Source organism: Rattus norvegicus, chromosome 2 (assembly GCF_021556685.1).
Source record: "Rattus norvegicus strain SHRSP/BbbUtx chromosome 2, alternate assembly SHRSP_T2T, whole genome shotgun sequence".
NCBI classification, from domain to species: Eukaryota; Metazoa; Chordata; class Mammalia; order Rodentia; family Muridae; genus Rattus; species Rattus norvegicus.
In genome coordinates this window covers 46,283,895-46,303,551 of record NC_141535.1, presented here as the reverse complement: position 1 = coordinate 46,303,551, position 19,657 = coordinate 46,283,895, and the positions used below count along the sequence as shown (strand labels likewise).

Here is a 19,657-nt window from a genome sequence, read left to right as displayed (position 1 = left end):
GCCATTTCCTGGACTGTGAGATTGTAATTTTCATTTTTCTAATACTTCCGATCTCAAAATAGGAAAGTAATCTATAAAGTAATCTATATATAATCTTTTAATAACAAATCAATGAATGAGCCAGTGTGGTATCTTAGCACTTGGAAGGCTGAGACAGAAGACTGATATAAGGGGGCAGCCTAGGCTACACAGCAAGACCCTGTCTCAGCCAGGCAGTGGTGTGCACACCTTTAATCCTAGCACTTAGGAGGCAGAGGCAGGCGATCTCTGAGTTGGAGGCCAGCCTGGTCTTCAGAGGGAGTTCCAAGATAGCCAGGGCTACACAGAGAAACCCTGTCTTGAAAAAAAACAAGACCATCTCAAAAAACCCACAGTATGACTAAGCTTGTACCACATCATGTCACATCAAACTCCTCTTTCTGCACAGTGAATAATCTCCCACTATTCCATGCCAGCCTGAACCTGAGGCCATCCTTCTGTCTCAGCTAATCAAGCACTGAAGTTTACAGGTGTCAGCTATCCTGCCTTGAGAGAAAGATTAATTAATATTTTCTGAAAAGAGGATTGCTATCTCTTCTTGAAAAAAAAAAAAACACTAGCAAATTAGCTTACTAGAATAGGCTGATAAACATCTCAAATTGTTATAATGTAAAACTCGGGGCATAATTCAAGTGTGTACTGGAATTTGATTTGCATCAAAAAATATTTAGAGAAAAAAATGCATGCTGATTTCTTGTGTTCTGTGAAAGAGTTCGGGAGCCGATCCTGAAACATCTCCGTGTGGTGGCTAAGGAGCAGACACTGGTGGAGAGGAAGGCAGTGTCAGAGTGCCTGGGCCTGAGCCCTTCGGTACACAACTGGACCTCCATGTACTCAATCTCTTCAACTGTAAGATAATGCTGGAAGGACTAGAAGAACATGCGCTTGTGTCTGTGTGGTCCTTTGAACAGCATTGAGCATACAGCAGGAGGATACAGCGCTTACTCAGCAAATTCATTAACACAAGGCATTTGCTAGATGCAACTAAATCATTAGATGGGCAATATGTGACATGTACAAGCATAGTATTGGCTAGTGTCACCGGCATACAACATACAAACATGTTTAGAATGTATCTGGACACAATTCTAACACTTACTTACCTCATCCACAATGACATGAGACACATCAGCCAGAAGGCCATCTTCCTGAAGTTTCCTTAGCAAAACTCCGGTTGTACAGTACAGCAGCCGGGTAGATTCACTAGCTCGAGATTCCATCCGGATCTGATAGCCACACAAAGAATTCTGCGGGGAGAACGAGGAGCCGTGAGCTCTCTCAGGTGAGCTGGCAAACGAGTGGCAAAGACGCAGCACAGGCGCCCTTGGCCATGTCCCTGCGTAGTCCAGGCAGATCTGCTTATGCGCTTTACTATCGGGGGTCCACTTCAAGCGGGGTGTGGTGGCTCACACCTGTAGCTGTAGCACTCAGGAGGCTGAGGCAGGAGAACTGCTGTGAGTTTAAGGCCAGCTTGGGTTACACTGTGGGTTCTAAGCTAGCTTGGGCTACAGTATGAAATCTTACCTTAAAAAGCCAAAAATGTATACATCTATGGTTTTCAACTGTGTGAAGCTGTAAGATTTGTTTGATAATTATAAATTTTGTATCTTATTTAGTGTGCCCAAGTGTAGGCTTGTGCAAACTATGGTGCACATGTGGAGACAGGAGGATGACTATTAGTTCTCTTCTGCCATCCTATAGAATCTGGGGTCAACTAAAGTCATCAGGCCCGCACACAAGCTGCCCCTACCTTCTCAGCCATCTCTACAACCGTCATTTACTCTTCCTTTTTGAACGGTCTAATATTTTTATCTAACTTGCTCTCTTTTTCTGTTCACTACAAAGAATGGAACCCCTTAGGGATACATTCCACACAAGAGACTCAGAGACAGTACTCCATGATATATACCAAAGCCAAATCAGAATTATCCCTATTCTTTGAATGGCACGCAGTAACATATTTGAATATTCCGTTATCAGAACTAGTGCACTGTCCAGTTCCCAAGAGCCAAGCAGTGTCCAGGCCCTCCTCTCAGAGGCGGAGGGAGAGAACAGCCTTACCCTTCCTCCAGGTCCGCCTTCACAGCCCAGCTCCTCGCACACCCTGGTGGCTAAGCTCACTGCTGAGATTCTCCGGGGCTGGGTGCAGACTATGTTACACTTCCTGGCTCCGCAGTCATTTAGAAGCAGATCTTCCAACAGGAAATGAGGTACCTGGGTGCTCTTGCCACTCCCTGTTTCCCCTGCCACGACCACAACCCGGTGCCGCTTGAGGGTTTCCACGATCGAGGCCCGGTGTTTGAACACAGGCAGCTGCTGCCGTTCCTTCAGGAGTCTCTGATACTTGGGTGTGCTCTGCAGCCTCCTGAAGAGGTTCCTAACGGGCTCCAGGTCTTCTGCACCTGTGGGCTCCAAGGACAGTGCAGACAGATCCTCATCCGAAACCAAGTTTTCCCAAGACTCCTCTGGATCCTCCGCGGTCTCCGTCTTATTTTCAGGATGCTGTCGCTGCTGCTGCAGTTGCTGCTGCTGCTTCAACTTACTCAGTAGCTTGGCAATAAAGAGGTCCCGAGGTTTATTGGTTTCCATTTTATTCAGTTCCTCCTTTTTCTTTTCTTCATCGCTCCACTCCACCCAAACATCCCGGTACGTGGGAGGGAGTAACTGATGCACGGACTGAAGAGGAAAGAGCAGCGGTTAGATTGTGCTGACTATGTCTCAGAACTCACTCAGTACCTGAGAACGTAGGGTTCTCTTACACTGTAGCTTTATCCTTCAACTTTAAAGCCACTAATGGAAGAGACACATGCATAGGCTGTCAGTTCATAAATGGCCCACCATAGTCGGGTTTGACTTAATGGCTATGTGACTGGGTAGGAGTAAGGTAACATCTCTGGTTTCTGTCTCTGCTTATTTTTGGAGCATGGTAAAGTATGGAGTGAATGTTTGGTAAGTGTTTCTGCAGGGGTAGTACATACTATGTAGATGAACGGCAGAGCATTTGGACACAAAGCTCCCTGTGAGACCTGGCAGTGCTTCAGTGCTATGAGGCAAAGTATTCTAAAAGGACGACACCAAACAGACCCTTCCGCTCTTCTACTTCCCGGCTATGAAGAACAATTCTCTCTGTGGCAGCCAACAGTCGCTTTTACCAAGCACATACAGCTTATAACACTTTACTTGGCAAAGTTAAGGAAAGAAGACATGAACTGTGGCAGAAGTTGGAAAAGAACAACTGTTTGGACTCCTACTTAGTGTGTAATTTCCTGTGGTGGTTGAATGACAATAGCCCCACAGGATCGTGTTGGGAGTGGGCTATGAAGTTTTCAAAAGTCCACGCCAGGTCCAGCTTCTCTCTCTCTCTCTCTCTCTCTCTCTCTCTCTCTCTCTCTCTCTCTCTCTCTCTCTCTCTCTCTCTCCCCTGCTGATGGCAGAGCTCTCAGTCACTGCTCCACACCCTGTCTGATGCTTCTTGCTGTTATGATCATGTACTGACTCTGAAACTGAGAGAGCCCTTCACTGAATGCCTTGTTTTCTTTTTAAATAGAAGTTGCTGTTGCTGTGGCGAAGATGCCTCTTTACAGCAACACTTCCCATGAAGACAGAGAGACACGTTTACTATAAAAAGGAAATGCTGGCAATCTAAAACTTTAAAAGAGCATGGTGCTCTCTCAGAGAGTGTCTTCCTTCAGTAGAACTTCTTTCTTTAAACTCTAAGCAAATAGTTAATATAACCTAAAATTAAAAACTGGAACCACTTGTCTATATTTTTAAGTTGAAAATTGAATTTATGGGACAAGTTCGCTGTAGGATGAGCAGCTGTTATCCAAAACTACAAGTTTTGGATTTTGGACTTAGGGACCTTGGCACATACACACTGGACTACACTGGGGCAGACTTTCTCTAAACACAAACTCTGTCTGCCTTACATATGCCTTCCATAGAAAGCCTGAAAGTAATCTTACACAATACTTTTAATAATTCATTCACAAAAGCAAATTTCTGGTGCAGAATTTTCTACATGGCGTCCTGTCTGTGCTGAAGAGCAGGTTTTAGAGCCTTGCAGACTGCAGAGTTTTACAGCAGGGATGCTCCACTTGCATCGAGGCCTAGGCTCACCTGCCCTTTCACTAGACGATAAAGGGCTAATGTCGCTCCCAGGTGCTGAGCTTGCATGCCGTCCTCCGTTAAGATTGTAGGACAGACAACCAGTACATCATCTTCAGACTTGACGACTCTTACCCTAGAAAGAAGCATGAAAATAACAATAAAACCTTCTTTTAAAAAAATTGACAAAGTCAGATAAAAACAAAGCCAGCAACTCATTAACATCAAACTTAAACTTAAAACAATTATTAAGTATTCTGGGGAGGCAACACATTAGACAATGATTTATAAGCAACGGGAACTGGAAATGAGGAATTAAGAGTTTCTTAAATGCCTACGTGATCCGTGTTTTGCTTCTGAGATAAGGTCTCCCTCTACAGGCCAGGCTAGCTTTGAACTCACTCTGTGGTCCAGGCTGGCCTGGAACTTGTGCCTCAGCCTCCTTTCCTATGTGCTGGGACTATGAGCGTGAACCACCAAGCCTGACATTTCTAAATGTTTACACAATTTACGAGGAACAAAAGGATTTTCACTTCAGTTTTCTAAAAGTTCATTCAGTTAACCAGAAAAACATACCTACATTTCCAGTATCTACCTACTGGAACTTTCTCAAAGGAAGGATTTGGACTCTTGGGAAGATTCTTCCTGACCCAATCGATAAGGAATTGTTTGGGAGATTTTCCAGTCCAGCTTCGAGCAGTGTAGTCAAAGTTTCTTACATCATGAGGTTCTTTCTTTTTACCTTAAATGGAAGGCAAAGACTTGTTCTTTAAAAATGGTAACAGCAATATAAATTCTCTGTGGAGCGATCAGTGTGCTGTCCCTTTTAGGAACAGCATTTCTAAGAGAACAGGTGAAGGAGGGCCAGACAAAGGTTTGCTCTTCTGTAGGTGGGGCAATCCTCTTCACGGACTGAACCACAGAGCATCCCGCAGCATTTACTGCTGTTGCTGTCAGTTGTGAGACAGGGTCTCATGTGGCCCTGGAAGACCCGAAACTTGCTTTGTAGCCAAGGATGATCTTGAACTCCTGATCCTCCTTGTCTTCTTCCCAAGTTGGGATCTGAGGTGTATACCACCATACCTGGCTGACCTGGAGGACCTTATGCATGGTCATATTTACTGAGTGACAATATTTGGTAGGATGCCCTCCACGTAGTTACTAGAAAAAATATGTCAGATCCCATTTTTCTGCTTAACACACCCATCAATACCCCCTTCAATGGCTCCCTGGTATATCTAAAATTAAGTGCTCATTCTTGGTAAGGGCCCTAAAAGGCTCTGTGGTCCACAAGTACCTATCATACGCTGCTCCCCCTCATGCTGTGACTACACTGGTCCACGGGCAACTCTTTAAATATTTGAAGTGTGCTTGGCCCAGTAGCTATCAGCCCTCTGTGATTAGAAGTCAATTGCGATTTCAAATTCTCAGTTATAGTAGTCACCTCTTAAGTGCTCAATATTCATGTCAAATAACAGGTACAGTTATGTCTCGATTTCAGAAAATCTGTTGAACAGTGATGCCATAAACTCGCTTTTACCAGAGAAAGACTTTTAACTTATTATCTCTCTTCTTTGGAGTTTCTTTTTTCCAATTAGCCACTAGACTCACTCCTGTCAGCCTATCTGGTTATCCTCAGAACTAGTATTACAAGTAAAGTAGCCCCAGCTCAAATTAGGTCTCTCTACTCGATTATTATTAAAATTATTATTAAAATTATATCTGTATATATATATATATATATATATATATATATATATATATATATATATATATGTCTGTGTGTATGTGTGTGTGTGTTTGTGTGTATGGGCACATAAGAGGGTGTCAGATCCCCTGGGGCCAGAGTTACAGGTCCTTCAAGCCCCCCAAAGGGGGCGCTGGGAACTGAACTCAGGTCCTCTACAAGAACAGTGTGTTCTTGGGGTGTAACTGCTGAGCCACATCTCCGGCCATGCTCTATTATGAGAAGCCAGTTTCCTCTGAACGCACAAATCATGACTTAAAAATATCTGTGCTCACTTAAACTACACAAATAAAAGAGATTGGGCTATTTGTTTACAGGTGTGGCCTGTCATAAAATCTGATAAACATACAAAGAAGTCAACTAGTAAGTGCAGGAATAAACAGAAATGTACGCTCACTCACATCTCGGGGTCATGGAGAACTTAGGGTGTCAGGAAATAGTATTGTTTGAGTTGTGCCCTGGCCCTAGGGGTAGCAAGCTGGCAAAGGAATGGAACTGTCAAATGACAGATGTAAGGACTCAAGTAGCTAGAACACTGGAAAACAAAGGGGAAAGATACAAGGGACTCTGAATGCAAAAGCTCTCAAATGCAGTAAAGGGCTTGTAGCTGATGTCGCTGAGGGTGCTTCACTGGAGAAGCTGGGGACACGGCTCCCACACAACACTTGCCTCAGTGTGCCGGGCCCTGGGTTTGATCTCCAAGATTGAAAACCACAGAAGTAACAAATAAAAAAGATTTAAACAGAGAACTTGCATTTACATTAACTCTTGTTCATATTTCCCAGAAAGACAATGTCCTAGTTTGCTCTCTGTTTTCAAAAAGCACTCTGATTAAAGACAATGTTGGGAAGAAAGGGTCATTTGGCTTACAGTTCCCAGGTCATAGGCCATCACTGAGAGAAGTCAGGCCAGGAATCTTCTCACATCCAAGGAAACATGGAAGAAACCCTGGAGGAGGACAATGGTGGCTCACCTCTGCCTCATGCTTAGCTAGCTTTCTTACATAGCCACGGACCACCTGTGAGAGAATGGTGCCCTCACAGTGGGCCGGGCCCTCCTAAGTCAGTTGTCAGTGAAGAGAACCCCTTACAGACATGCCCAAAGGCCAGTCTGAGCTCACGGTGGTTAAGGGCGTGTACTGCCCTGCAGAGGGCCTGAGTTTGGTTCCCAGAACCCACGTGGAGCAGCTCACAGCTGCCCTAACTCCAGCTCTAGAGCATCCACACCCTTTGGCCTCCTCAACGCTCCTGTGCACACACCCGCAAGCAGACCCACACACGAGCCAAGGCTTGCCTAACATCTCTGCAGAGACAAACCGCTCCAAACGTATCATCATACTGTCACCTAAGGGAAACCCCACCAAAGCACAGCTCTACTGTCAGATGAAGACGCTCGCCAAAATGCAAAGCAATGAACAGCCCTCTTCCCCTAATTTTACCTTTCTCTTCTTCAGTAGCAGCTGCAGGCTTTTCAAATAAGTTAAAGTTTAAAGCACTTTCACCGTCTGTGGCTAGAGGGGCCTTTTTCCTCTCATTCTGTTGATGTGAAATCTTTATGGCTGGGTTGAATATTGGATGGTCTTCCAGAGTTTCCATTTCTACCAAGAGAAAAATGTTTACTTTTATATATTTGCTTTTCATGGTTTGTACTTTGCAACTATAGTTTAAAAGCAAGCCTTCTTTTCCTTTTATAACCTGGTACTTAATAATTCTTCCTTGGAATCTATGCTAGACACCAAGTGCAATTTATTAACTTTCATAATGCATACTAAAAAGAATTAGTAATTATAGACTAAAAAGTAAACACTTTCATTAGAAAAACGTACACATAAGATTGCATTTACATTTCTTTATTGAAAGGAAATTGCATTTTCATTATAATTCTAGGATCAGCAAACTATGACCTACACTGCCTTTTCTGTATCCTTCGTGAGCTAGCACAGATTAGTTTACAATTATTTATATAAAAAAAAAAAAGTGCTAGGGAGATAGATAGCCAGTGGCTGAAAAGATCTGACCTCAAACCCCCAGTGCCCACCTGCCTATGGCTGCCAACAGGGTACATCTGTAACCCTAGAGCTTGGGAGAGGTGTGTGGAGTGGTGGGTCCCAGAGGCTTGTTGCCAGTCAGTCTAGATAAAAACCAAGGCCAGCTCCTGATGTTTGAGATCATGTCTCAAAGAATAATTTCGAGCTAGGCACTGTGGGGCACATCTTTAATCCCAGCACTTGGGAGACACAGACAGGTGGGTCTTTGTGAGTTTGAGGCTGCCTGGTCTACACGGTTTCAGGATAGCCACAGGTATATAGAGAAAACTCCGTCTCAAAACGAAACAAAACAAAACAAAACAAAACAAAACAACAAAACCTCACCACTACCACCACCAAAAAAAACACCAAAAATCCAAACACAAAGGAAGACATTGGCACTTGGCTCCTGAATGTGCACACATGGGCAATGAAATGTCACACACAGGAACAGACCAGACACATATGCACTGTATTTGGTGACCTGGAAAGTACACGACTATATAGGCTAGTGTTTGATTATTGCATACTCCCTCACTTTTTAAGCTGATATGGCTCCTTTATGTTGGAGCCCTGGGGAGGCTGTAGCAGAGACTGTAAAGTCCACAACAGCATCTGTCATCTGGCTTGCTATATTAAAACGTTAATCAGTCTTCAGTCTAAACTGTTAGGAAAGTACAGACACAGACACGATTCTACAAGTAAACAGTGAAAGGGTTCTTACCTCTTTGAAACTTTCTTATTTTCTCTTGAGCCTCTTTCTGGCCTTGCTTGTTTTTTTCTACTTTGAAGGCAGCTGCTTGCTCCTTTGCGTCCAGAAGTCTGGCTGCAAGGTTCAAGTACCTTTGGTTCTTTTCCAAGTAAAATGATGAAAATAAAGTTAAAAAAAATCTAAGAACAGTTTATGTGTGTGACCACTACATTGTGTCAAAAATCTATGATCCTGAGACTTAGCAAATCTACTTCTAGAACTTTCCAGAGAGAAATAAAACAAATGCAAGACACATAAAAGGGTGGAGGGAAACTCAGAAAACACAGGCTCTAACTCTCCTGAGCAAATGCCACAGAGCAAAGAGTTCAACTCCGTTGTCTCCCAGGTTAATGAGGGGAGCAGGTTAGAAGCCAGCAGCATGTGGAGGAGAGGCACACCCAGGTGCTGCTGTGAAATATAATGGTTATCACCACAGCAGAACAACTCAGCTACCTATTCTGGGACTGGCTGTTCTGTGTGCTGACACACGGCAAGTCTAATGGCTAGGAGGCCAACTCTGCCTCAAACCTACACATTCACACCAATCCTTCCCACTTTCCTCTTTAGGGTGTGATACAACCATCCCTCCATTTTGTTTTTCTCTTCGGTGCTGTGTAACACATTCATGTCATTCTGACTGATCACAGCCCAGTTAATTTTATACGCTGCAGAAATGGAGCGCCCCACACAGTACGTGGTAACAGCCCAATTCAGTCTCCAGCATCCCCCGGAAAACAGTACTCTACATTCCATCTCTCTGACTCTGACTAGTCTAAGTACCTAATGTATGTATGTAGACAGGGTTTGATTTTTGTGACTGGCTTAGCTTACTAACATAAGGTCCTCAAGCCCCACCAGAGTTATCTTGTGAACCAGGAGTTTCCTTCCTTCTTTATACATACTCTTTACTTTCCGACTTATCCTTTGGTTGACACAAGATTGCATCCACATTTTACTATTGCTATGAATACAGCGTACAGATACATTTTCCCAGAACCGGACTTCAAGTCTTTGCAGTGTATACTCAGAAGGAGAATTGTTGGGTCGTATGGTGTGATGACTAATCCTGAATGCCAACTGAACAACGTCTGGAATCAACCAAACCCAAGCTGCTGGGTACTCCTGTGAAGAAATTTTTCTTCTTTTTTAAAAATTGTATTATTTTTATAAATGATTTAGTTTGCTTTTATGTGTACTGGGGTTTTGCCTGCGTATGTGTCTGAGTGAGGTGTCAGATCCTCTGAACTGGAGTTATAGACAGTTAGGAGCTGTCATGTGGTTGCTGGGAATTGAACCCAGGTCCCCTGGAAGAGCAGCAGGTGCTCTTAACTGCTGAGCCCCATGAGGGACTTTCTTAATCAGATCATCTGAAGAGGAAGACTGGCCTCCCCCTAAATCTGCCCATACGGTGGCAGCCCACATAAAAGGACAGGGAAGAAGGAAGCTGCTTTTTGCCTGCTCAGCCTTACTCTTGAAGGCAGATCTGTCCACCCTGTTGCTATGCCCAGGGTTCAAAGGAGCTCCTGGATTCTAACAGACTGAAAACCAACAGCTCCTCAGGAATCCTCCCAGACAGATTGGGGCTGCAGAGACATGCAGCCTAGGGAGTAAACGATTACCAGATTCTCAGCCTTTGTGTTGGGAGACTGCCATTATTGGACTTCCTGGACTACACACTGTAAGCTAGCTTGATAAATACCCCCCCCCCCCCACACACACACGAACACTCATTTTATCAGATCTGTTCCTTTAGAGAACCCTAATTAATACACACAGTAACTCTACTTCCAGTTCTTTAAAGAACTGTCATTTCCACCAGGGCTGCGCTTACATTCGCCTACCAGTCACCAGGTTCCTACCCCACGTTCTAGCCATTCTGTGTGCTCTGGAAGCAGCTATCTCAAAGAGCCAGAGGCATCTTCAGGGTGTGATTTGGAAATTAATGATATGGAATATCTTTTCGTGGTTTATCGGCCATTTGTGTAATTTCCTTGAAGAAATGTTCCTTAGCCTTCATGATAAAGAAACCACTGATTTCTGCTGATTCTTGATGTAAAACAGCTGTCCTCCTTTCCAGTCTTAGTCCATAGGAACGAGCACAGTATTTTTTCTTTTGCACAAATGGAGCCATCATATAAAATGTGCTAATTTGTGTAACTTCTACCACAATTTCCTTATCCGTTTGGCTAGCACAGGCAGGGTTAGTGTGAATAAAGTGGCTGTGAACAATCACATAGAAAGTTTTCACCCTTCTTGCATCAACATCAGTCTATGAAACTGTTAGGTCATTGGACCTGGAAAGAACACCGCAGCCCCTTGCTTCCCCATGGCTTCAATTTCCCTTCCCACCATCAGGCTCCTGCCCAGCTTGAGGCCCTGAGCTTCCTCCATGATGGACGGCAAACTGGAAGAAGCCTTTCCTGCCCGAGTTGGCTTTGGTCATATAACAGAAAGCAAACTAAGCGGAGATGTTAGCTAGAGGGGGTAGATGTTTACCCTCCCCCTGAGGAAGAACTAGAGTGACAGTAAATGTGCGTTTAAGTTTGTGACAGGAAGTCAGCAGACCCCAGTACACTCCACATCCTCCCTTAACCTTGGGACTCCCGAGCTTTCAATTTTGGCTAACCCATACTGGTATCTCATAACAATTTTCCATTTTCATGGCTAGTAACTTTGAATTATTTTAACATGTTTATAGGCCACTCGAATCATTTTTCTGAGGTATCTATCCACTTTAAAAAAGTTCTTCATATCACTACAGACACTTTTTTTGTCTGCTCCATTTTGTTCTTGTAACTTGACTTTTTCACTGTTGATGTTTGGAATCTTGAGGCCCACATGCTAAAGACTTAGTCATTAGCCTCTGGTGGTGAGCTGTAGGAGCTGGGGTGCTACATAAACGAGAGTGTGCCCTTAAAGGGGCTATCGAGACTCCAGTCTCTTTGCTTCTATCCACCATGAGTGAGCAGCTCTTCTACCCCTATTCTAATATCTGCCTGACTACAGGCCCTGAAGTTGACCTCTTTGCAATTCTGTCAGTGGTAGAGAGCTGACTAACACAGTCAGCCTCAGTTCTTATTTTGTCTTCAAAGACCTATTTTTCTTTCCTGACCACTGGCTCTTTCTGTATGGGAATATGCTTGCCTTTTTTCTGTTGCTCAAAGAATTTAACACTATTTTATTTACCCATAACAGTCATGTTAAAATATTTCATTAACTTTTTAAACACGGGAGAAATGTCACTAACACAAGTTACCATGTGTCAACTTCTACCATATGCTATTCTGTTACTTTACCTTCATTTCCAAGAGTTATTTCTTCAATTGACAGGTGAGAGAAACAAAGAAGAAATAAGGTTAAACCTTGCGCCTCCTAACACCTAGGATGCTGGAGCCCGATTCAGAGTTCTACTCACAGGGTCAAACTTGTCCTCGTCCTCCGAGCCTTTAGAACCCTCGCTCTTTTCCTCTTCATTCTGCTGCTCGGCGTATCTCAAAATCCACTCTTTCATATTCACCTCCATACTTTTTTCTTCCTTTTTTGGCTAAAAAGAGAAGACAAATACCTTAAAAACTGAGTTAGAAAAAACATACTAAAACTATTGAGCTCCTCTTTTGTAAGTTCGTCATAGTACAGAGCAGTAGACATGAACACGGCAGAAGTCACCAGGCGGTGGTGGCACAGGCCTTTAATCTAGCACTTGGGAGGTGGAGACCGTCTCTGAGTTCCAGGATAGCAGGACTAAACACAAAAACCCTGTCTTGAAAAACATACGAAAAAACAACAACAAAGGCCAAAGTCATGCTATCTGTTATGTAGCAAAGGACAAACTAAACATTCTAAAACAAGTGTACAGCCTGTTGGAGTTACTTGTAACTTTGTTGGAGGAAGTGTGTCACTAGAGGGGGGCTTTGAGGTTTCAGAAGCTCAAGCCAGGTCCCGTGTCACTGTCTCTTCCTGCTGCCTGCAGATCCGGATGTAGAACTCTCGGCTTCTTATTCAGCACCAGGCCTGCCTGGATGCTGCCATTTTCCTGCCACGATGATAATAGACTAAACCTCTGAACTATAAGCCAGCCCCAGTTAAACGCTTTCCTTTGTAAGGCCTGGCGTGGTCAGGGTCTCTTCACAGCAGTGAAAACCCTATGATCTGCTCTCTCTCTTGGTTGAGACAGGGTCTCGGTAGGCAAGCCAGCCTTACCATAGGGATCCTCCTGCCTCGGCCTTACGAATGATGGAGTTATAGCTTTGTGTCACCAATCCCAGCCTAGTGTGTATGTGTGTGAGTGCAAGTCACGTGTGAGTTGGGGCCTGTGGATACTAGAAGAGGCTATCAGATTCTCCGGTGCTGGAATTACAGGTAGTTGTGAACCGTCTGCTGTAGCTGGATTCAAGTCCTCTAAAAACCCAGCAAATCTTCTTAATCACTGAGACATCTCTCCAACTCCTAAAATATTCAGTTTTTAATTACCTTAATTTTAGGGTCTTCCTCCTGTCTTTTGGTTTTCGTCTGCAGAGGAGGTGAAAGAGTAGCCTGTATTTGTACAGACTGGAATTTTGGCCTACTTTTAGGTTGTTGCTCTTCAAATTCTTGACTGAATCCTTCAGGAAGTGCATCTTAAAATAAAATGTGTTGAAAACAAATATGCATGTGTTAAACCAACCACACAAACACTTAAGCACATACACAAGCCCAGTCATCCTTTCTCTTCTAAGAGAAGTCCGAGGAGAAATCAGATTATACACATTGAATGGAAGCATGCGCCCTCATCAGATGACAGCGAGCCCCCTTCAGGCTGCTATCTATTCTAACTCACTAAGCTCTATATTTTCTTTAAAACAGATATTACCCTGCTCCACTTGGCTTTGCAGCTGTATCTACCAAAGCTTTCTGTGCTTCAGGTCCTTACCCAGGGTTACAACCACAACCTTCTGCTGAGTTATTATTTACGTGAGGGCAGCCATAATTCTCAACCAAAAATCCAGAAGACACAGCCTGTTTTAGAGAGGGAAATAATTAATGACAATCCTGTTTACCGTCTGAAAGATTTAAGCAGAGCCAATCCAAGGCAGAATGAAGGTCACCTCCATGCAAGAGTGTATTGGTCATCGCATCTTCAATATCCTTAGTCTTAAAGGAAAATGCTTGCAGAGCCATGTATAAATCCTGCCAAAGAGAAACATAAGTTACATTTGCTAATATGACCCTTTTGCAAATTCCTAACCTCATTTTCTCATTCATTTTAAATCAGAAATGGGTACAGTATAATTTCAAAAACATTTTTTGTGGCGTGCTGAGCATTATTAGCTCATTGGGAGAGTAATTTTTAAACCTGCTAAAAACTCTGGGCTCAATCTCTAACATCCCCAAAATGAGAGAGAAAGAGAAAGAGAAGAAGGCTGGCAAAGTAGGGAAAACCCATCTTGTAGTTAAAATTTAAATATGCTCATTATATAACGAATTTGGGAAGCACAGATTTTTTTTCCCTAGTTTTTTGAGACAGGATCTTTTTATTATGTAGCTCTGGTTATCCTGGAATTTGTTAAGTAGGCAAGGTTGACAGTGATCCACTTGCCTCTGCCTCTCAAGTACTGGGATTAGAGGCGTTTACCACCAGGTCCAGCAGATTATTAGAAACTTCCTTAGTCTTTCCATAATCTCTCACAAAAATCTCAACATGTTTGTTTTATGTCTACTTAATATCAGCAGACATGAATTTTTCCTTAATAATATTAATAGTTATCAGGCATTGGTGGCATATACTTGCCTTTAATTCCAGCACTCAGGGGGCAGAGACAGGTGGATCTCTGCAAATTAGAGGCCAGTCTGGTCTATGGAATTCCAGGGGAGCCAAGGCTAAACAGAGGAATCCCCTCCCCCAAATATAGTGTGTATGTGTGTGTGTGTGTGTGTGTGTGTGTGTGTGTGTGTGTGAATACTTATAATAGTAAACGATATCTTTGGGTAGATATATCAAAATTTAAGTTCATATTTTCTATATACGAATGTTTAGAATTTTTCTCTTTAATGTTTTAGCAAACATCTCTGTATAAAGCATTTAAATGCACTTCTATAGCATACTATTTACTGGTTTCAAATTCGGATTCTGCTCATTCTGATATTTTCTAACTTTATACTTCATAACGTGATGTTGTAACCTACCGTTTTCCCAAGTCTCAAGTCAGTCATTTGAAAAGATCGATTGCATTCACCTTGTGGGATTATCTTGTCAGAGCATGGCCTGGTGCTTAACACACAGGCAGACGGTGCCGCAGCTTGGGAGTGTGACTCAGGTATGTGCATGATTAACTCCCTCCCTGTGCTTGCAGTTAGAAACCAGCTAGGGGACCCCGACAGAAGGCTGAAGAGTCCACTTCTATCCATATTTAGGGCTGCCTCTAAGTCGTCCCTAGCAAGTGCACAAGCCCCTAGATCCGATGCCCACAGAGGGACAATGACCGAGTAAAGCAGGGATTGCAGCATGGGGCACGGAGGGACCCCACCTCAGGCATGGAAGGCGCTGGGGGAAATACCTGTAACTTTTTAGCAGACAGTCTTCCAGAAATCACTCCCCTGTCATTGTTCTGCTTTTTATGCTCATTGATCACTCCGATAATTCTTTGCTCTAGCTTATTATTAATCACCACCTGTTGACATTGAGAAAGCTTATTAGGAACTAAATTATCAAAAACAAGTGCAAATCATACAGGTTTTTATATTCCCCCCCATACAGTGCCAAGTTTTTAGCTAAAAGGACACACAGAGATTAGCTTGCTTTTTCCGATTACTGTGCATTTGGCCACACTGCTGTAACACACGTAAGAAGAGATACGATATGAAAACCACATCACATAAAGCAAGGGAACAAACCCGTCTTATAAAAGCCTCTCAGGGCCCACTGAGGTCACTCTTGTGTAGCCAGGGCCAAGAGTACCACGCCTCGCCTTGTCCAGTTAGGATCCTTAGGTTCCGACCTAGAGACCTGCTGTAGGTAAAGAAGCCCAAACAAACAGCCTCCAGGACTGCACACTAACAAAGGACACGCCGAGGTAAAGTCACAATCATCTACCGAGTGACACAGGTCACACTCTTTTGGCTCCCACTTTGTTTCCTATTTTTTCAACTAGTCATTTATCTCCTACTGTTTAGCCAGTTTTAACTGGATAGCATACAAGTGTTTTACCAACAAAAATTAACTTTCCTTTGTTACTTAACTAGATGGTGTTGAGTGAGCCTACACATCCTGCAGGAATTCAGTCAGGTCCAGGAGGATATATAGACAAAAGCTGTCATCCAGCATGCAATGCTCTCAGAAAGCACATTCAATGCTAATAGCAGCACCAAGAAATTGACTTGTAAATCATGAAGGACATCACACAAACTTTTCTCAATTTCTTAGAAGTTCTCAGCATGTGTTTGACTTACATCTACTTAGTAGCTAGGGTATCTATAAAAAATTTAATATCCTATAATTTTCTTTTTACCCAAAACCATAACTTTAATTAAGATTTATTCATTCATCTGTGCGTGCGTGCGTGTGTATGTGAGAGTGTGTGTGTGCATGTGTGTGTATGTGTGTGTGTGTATGTGAGAGTGTGTGTGTGTGCATGTGTGTGTAAGTGTGTGAGTATGTTGAGTGTGTGTGTGTGCATGTGTGTGACTGTATGTTTGTGTGTATGTGTGTGTGAGGTATATGTCATGTACATGTGAGTACTGGCAGAGACCAGGAGGTGGCACTGGACCTGCTGACACTGGAGTCACAGGCAGTTGTGTTTGACGTAAGTGCTGGAAAGACGGGCTGGGTCCTCTGCAAGAGCAGCAAGTCTTAACTGCTGACAAGCCTCTGTTGTTTTACTTTCATGAGAATATTTCCTGAAACAAAGCAAAACCTTGTTTACTCACTTTCAAAATAGATTTGTCCAGATTTGCAGAGCCACCGGAATCATTTGCAGAATTAAAACTATAAATTTTTGGGCCTGTATATAATAGACAACAAATGGGAAATTTAATGATTAGCATTCACTGTACCAGATTAATCTGTCTCTACAGGTTCCTAAAGAGCAAATCTGACTTTAGTTTTTTCCCTTTAACTTTACCAAAGAACTTAAGATCCCAAAAATACTTACTCAAGTCCCCCAAAATATTTTGCCTCTTGATTAGCATTCTTTAAGGGGGACTAAAGTTTTTTTTTAAATATCTTTGATGTCAAATATCTTCATTATCACATTTCTTTTTTTTTTTTTTTTTTTTTTTCAGAGCTGGGGACTGAACCCAGGGCCTTGCGCTTGCTAGGCAAGCGCTCTACCACTGAGCTAAATCCCCAACCCCATTATCACATTTCTTAATAGATGTTCTTATTCTTTTTGTTTGTTTGTTTGTTTTTTGAGACAGGGTTTCTCTGTCTAGTCCTCGCTGTCTCGGAACTCACTCTGTAGACCAGGCTGATCTCTAACTTAGAGATCCACCTGGCTTTGCCTCCCCAGTGCTAGGATTAAAGGTGTGCACCACCACCTCAAACTTCACTACCTCCTCCTCCTCCACCACCACCACCACCACCACCACCTCCACCACCTATGGCTGGAATGTTCTTATTCTGACACCTAACCAGCCTTATTGGGAACTTTCCAGAAGATGGTCAAATCTGATAAGAAAATGTTCTTCCCTTGAAAGGAGATGCTGAGTGGAGAGACAGGTGGGAGAGAGGAATCATCTTTTCACCTTGGCCTCGGTCCAGGATGCTGTACTAGCTTCTACAGACTGTCATAACAAATCACACACACTTGATGGCTGTATACTAGAGAAGTCTGTCTGTCTCTTCAGTTTCAAAGGCTAGAAGTCCAAAATTAAGGTATGTGCTCTCTCTCTGGGATTTAAGTCATAATCCATCCTAATTTTAAACCGAGAATTTCATACATGTATATAATGAGATGTGATCATATACACACTCCCATTTTGGCCCCCCCAACTCCCCTTCTTATCTCCCCGAACATGTTACCCTCCAAACTTCGTATTTTCTTGTTGTTTTAATAACACACTGTGGTAGTTTGCATGAGAAATGTCTCCCACGGGCTCACATATTTGAACACTTATTTCCCAGATGCTGTTTGGGGGAAATTATGGAACCTTTAGGATATGGACACTTGCTGGTGGAAGCACATAGCTGGGAGTGGGCTTTGAGGTCTTTTAGTCTTGCCCATCTTCTTGTGTTTTCTCTTTGCTTCCCATGGTCATGAAAATGTGAACAGTCAGCTTCCTGCTCCTACCCCCACACTTTCACTGCCTGCTGCCATGCTCTCCCACCATGGCACATGTGCCTGGGACAACGTGCTCAGCGCACACAGGAGGGCATAGGACAACTTGCAGGGGCTAGTGTTCTCCTTCTACCTTGTGGGATCTGATACTCAAACTCAGGTTTGGCAGCCAGTGCCTTTACCTGCTGAGCCATCCTGCCAGCTCCTGAGAAAGGTTCACTAAATGGTTCAGGATAACCTTTAACTCATATTTAGTTCAGGTTGGCCTTAAACTTGTCAGTCCCCTGCCTCTGAGCACCAGGAAATATATAGGCTTCCACCAACAGGTCCAGCTAATGACTCCTTTACTCTTAAAAATTATGGAAGAACCAGGATTTTTTTAATTATTATTTACATGGATTAAAACTATTGATTTATCATAGTACAAATTAAAGTCAATTTTATTCATTAGTCATTCAAAATAAGACTGTATGTTCATATAAATAAAACTTTAGCAAAATAGGTTTTCCACAAATGAAATATATTTTACAATTTTGAAAATCTCTTTCTTCTTGGTGCTGTGGCTTGGATACACATGGGTTTATGTAACGAATCTTACACATCTGGAGCCTTAATCTGCTTGGGCAGCCACTATAAACTATTAAACACTATGTGTGAAGCCAGGCAATGGTGGTGGTGCATACCTTTAATCCCAGCTCTCGTGAGGCAGAGATTAGAGGTGGATCTCCGAATTCAAGGTCAGACTAGTCTACAGAGCATGCTCCAGAATCACTTCCATACTGTTTAATACTTTTTAGAGCCTGTTTCTTTTACATAGTGTTATTTTTCATATCCACCAATGGCGCTAATGTGTCCCCCTTATCACTCAGACAGTTGGGGCTGTTCTGAAATGTCTCATGGCACTCATCTTCCAGGGAGTAACAAAAGCAACTAATGAATTACCAGGATCATCTGTGAACAGAAGGCACAGAGTGCTAAGAGCGTGAGTGAAGAAAAGCAGCCTGCGTGGCCAGGACCTGTCAGCAAGTGCAGATGCTGGTGCTGGTTTACATCTAATCATTTATGGTGCAGAGCACTGAGTGTCTTCATTGTGTAACGCTGTGTAACCAGCCCTCACTTCCCAGGCTCCTGCCACACATTTGTCCTACATCTGCCACATCTGTTGGTGATGGTGGTAGTGTTTGTGCTTCTTGTTTCCTCTGCTTCAATATTGTCTCCAAGAATTCTAATAGCTTGCTTCATCCCAGTGTCAATGTTTTCTATGGAAAGCCATCTCTACTTCAAACCAAAACAGAAGTCTCATCCCATTCGATTTTTACCAAGTCCCTGTTTTCTGTCTCTCCTAAAATGTTTTGTTCCGTAAGTTGTGCGAATCTGGAAGATCTTCCCCCTTTTGATTTATTGATTTTAATAACTCTTTTGACTCGTAGTTGTTTATCCAAGGATTTTTTTTGCATAAAAAACAGCATTAGACTAATTACTTAGAGATGTTAATACATATCCTACTATATACTATACATATACACACTATATATACTATGTATTTTACATTTTATAGTTTAGGTTATACACTATAGTTTCATAGGCTATATGAAATATATAACTCCTCACATAAGGGCAGACTTGACTATCAAAAGGACTGAAATAAACAGTCATGACACATGAACTATGGTGGTCAGGAAGAATTAAGAAAAAGAACTGATATCTTAAATGAGTGGTATAGAGTTGTAGTAGAT

General features: G+C 42.8%; 1 protein-coding gene across 2 annotated transcripts in view; it reads right to left on the bottom strand.

The window, feature by feature from the left end:
* Positions 1 to 19,657, bottom strand: part of Dhx29 (DExH-box helicase 29) — a 45,798-nt gene that overhangs the window by 23,822 nt on the left and 2,319 nt on the right. For both annotated transcript variants that reach the window (XM_087613489.1, NM_001427514.1), the window contains 11 exon segments: positions 16,573 to 16,646; positions 15,204 to 15,317; positions 13,707 to 13,836; positions 13,141 to 13,286; positions 12,086 to 12,214; positions 8,644 to 8,770; positions 7,332 to 7,490; positions 4,723 to 4,888; positions 4,159 to 4,282; positions 2,101 to 2,715; positions 1,143 to 1,286 (listed from right to left, as the gene is read on the bottom strand). In XM_087613489.1, coding sequence (XP_087469615.1) covers positions 1,143 to 1,286; positions 2,101 to 2,715; positions 4,159 to 4,282; positions 4,723 to 4,888; positions 7,332 to 7,490; positions 8,644 to 8,770; positions 12,086 to 12,214; positions 13,141 to 13,286; positions 13,707 to 13,836; positions 15,204 to 15,317; positions 16,573 to 16,646 — 1,928 coding nt within the window.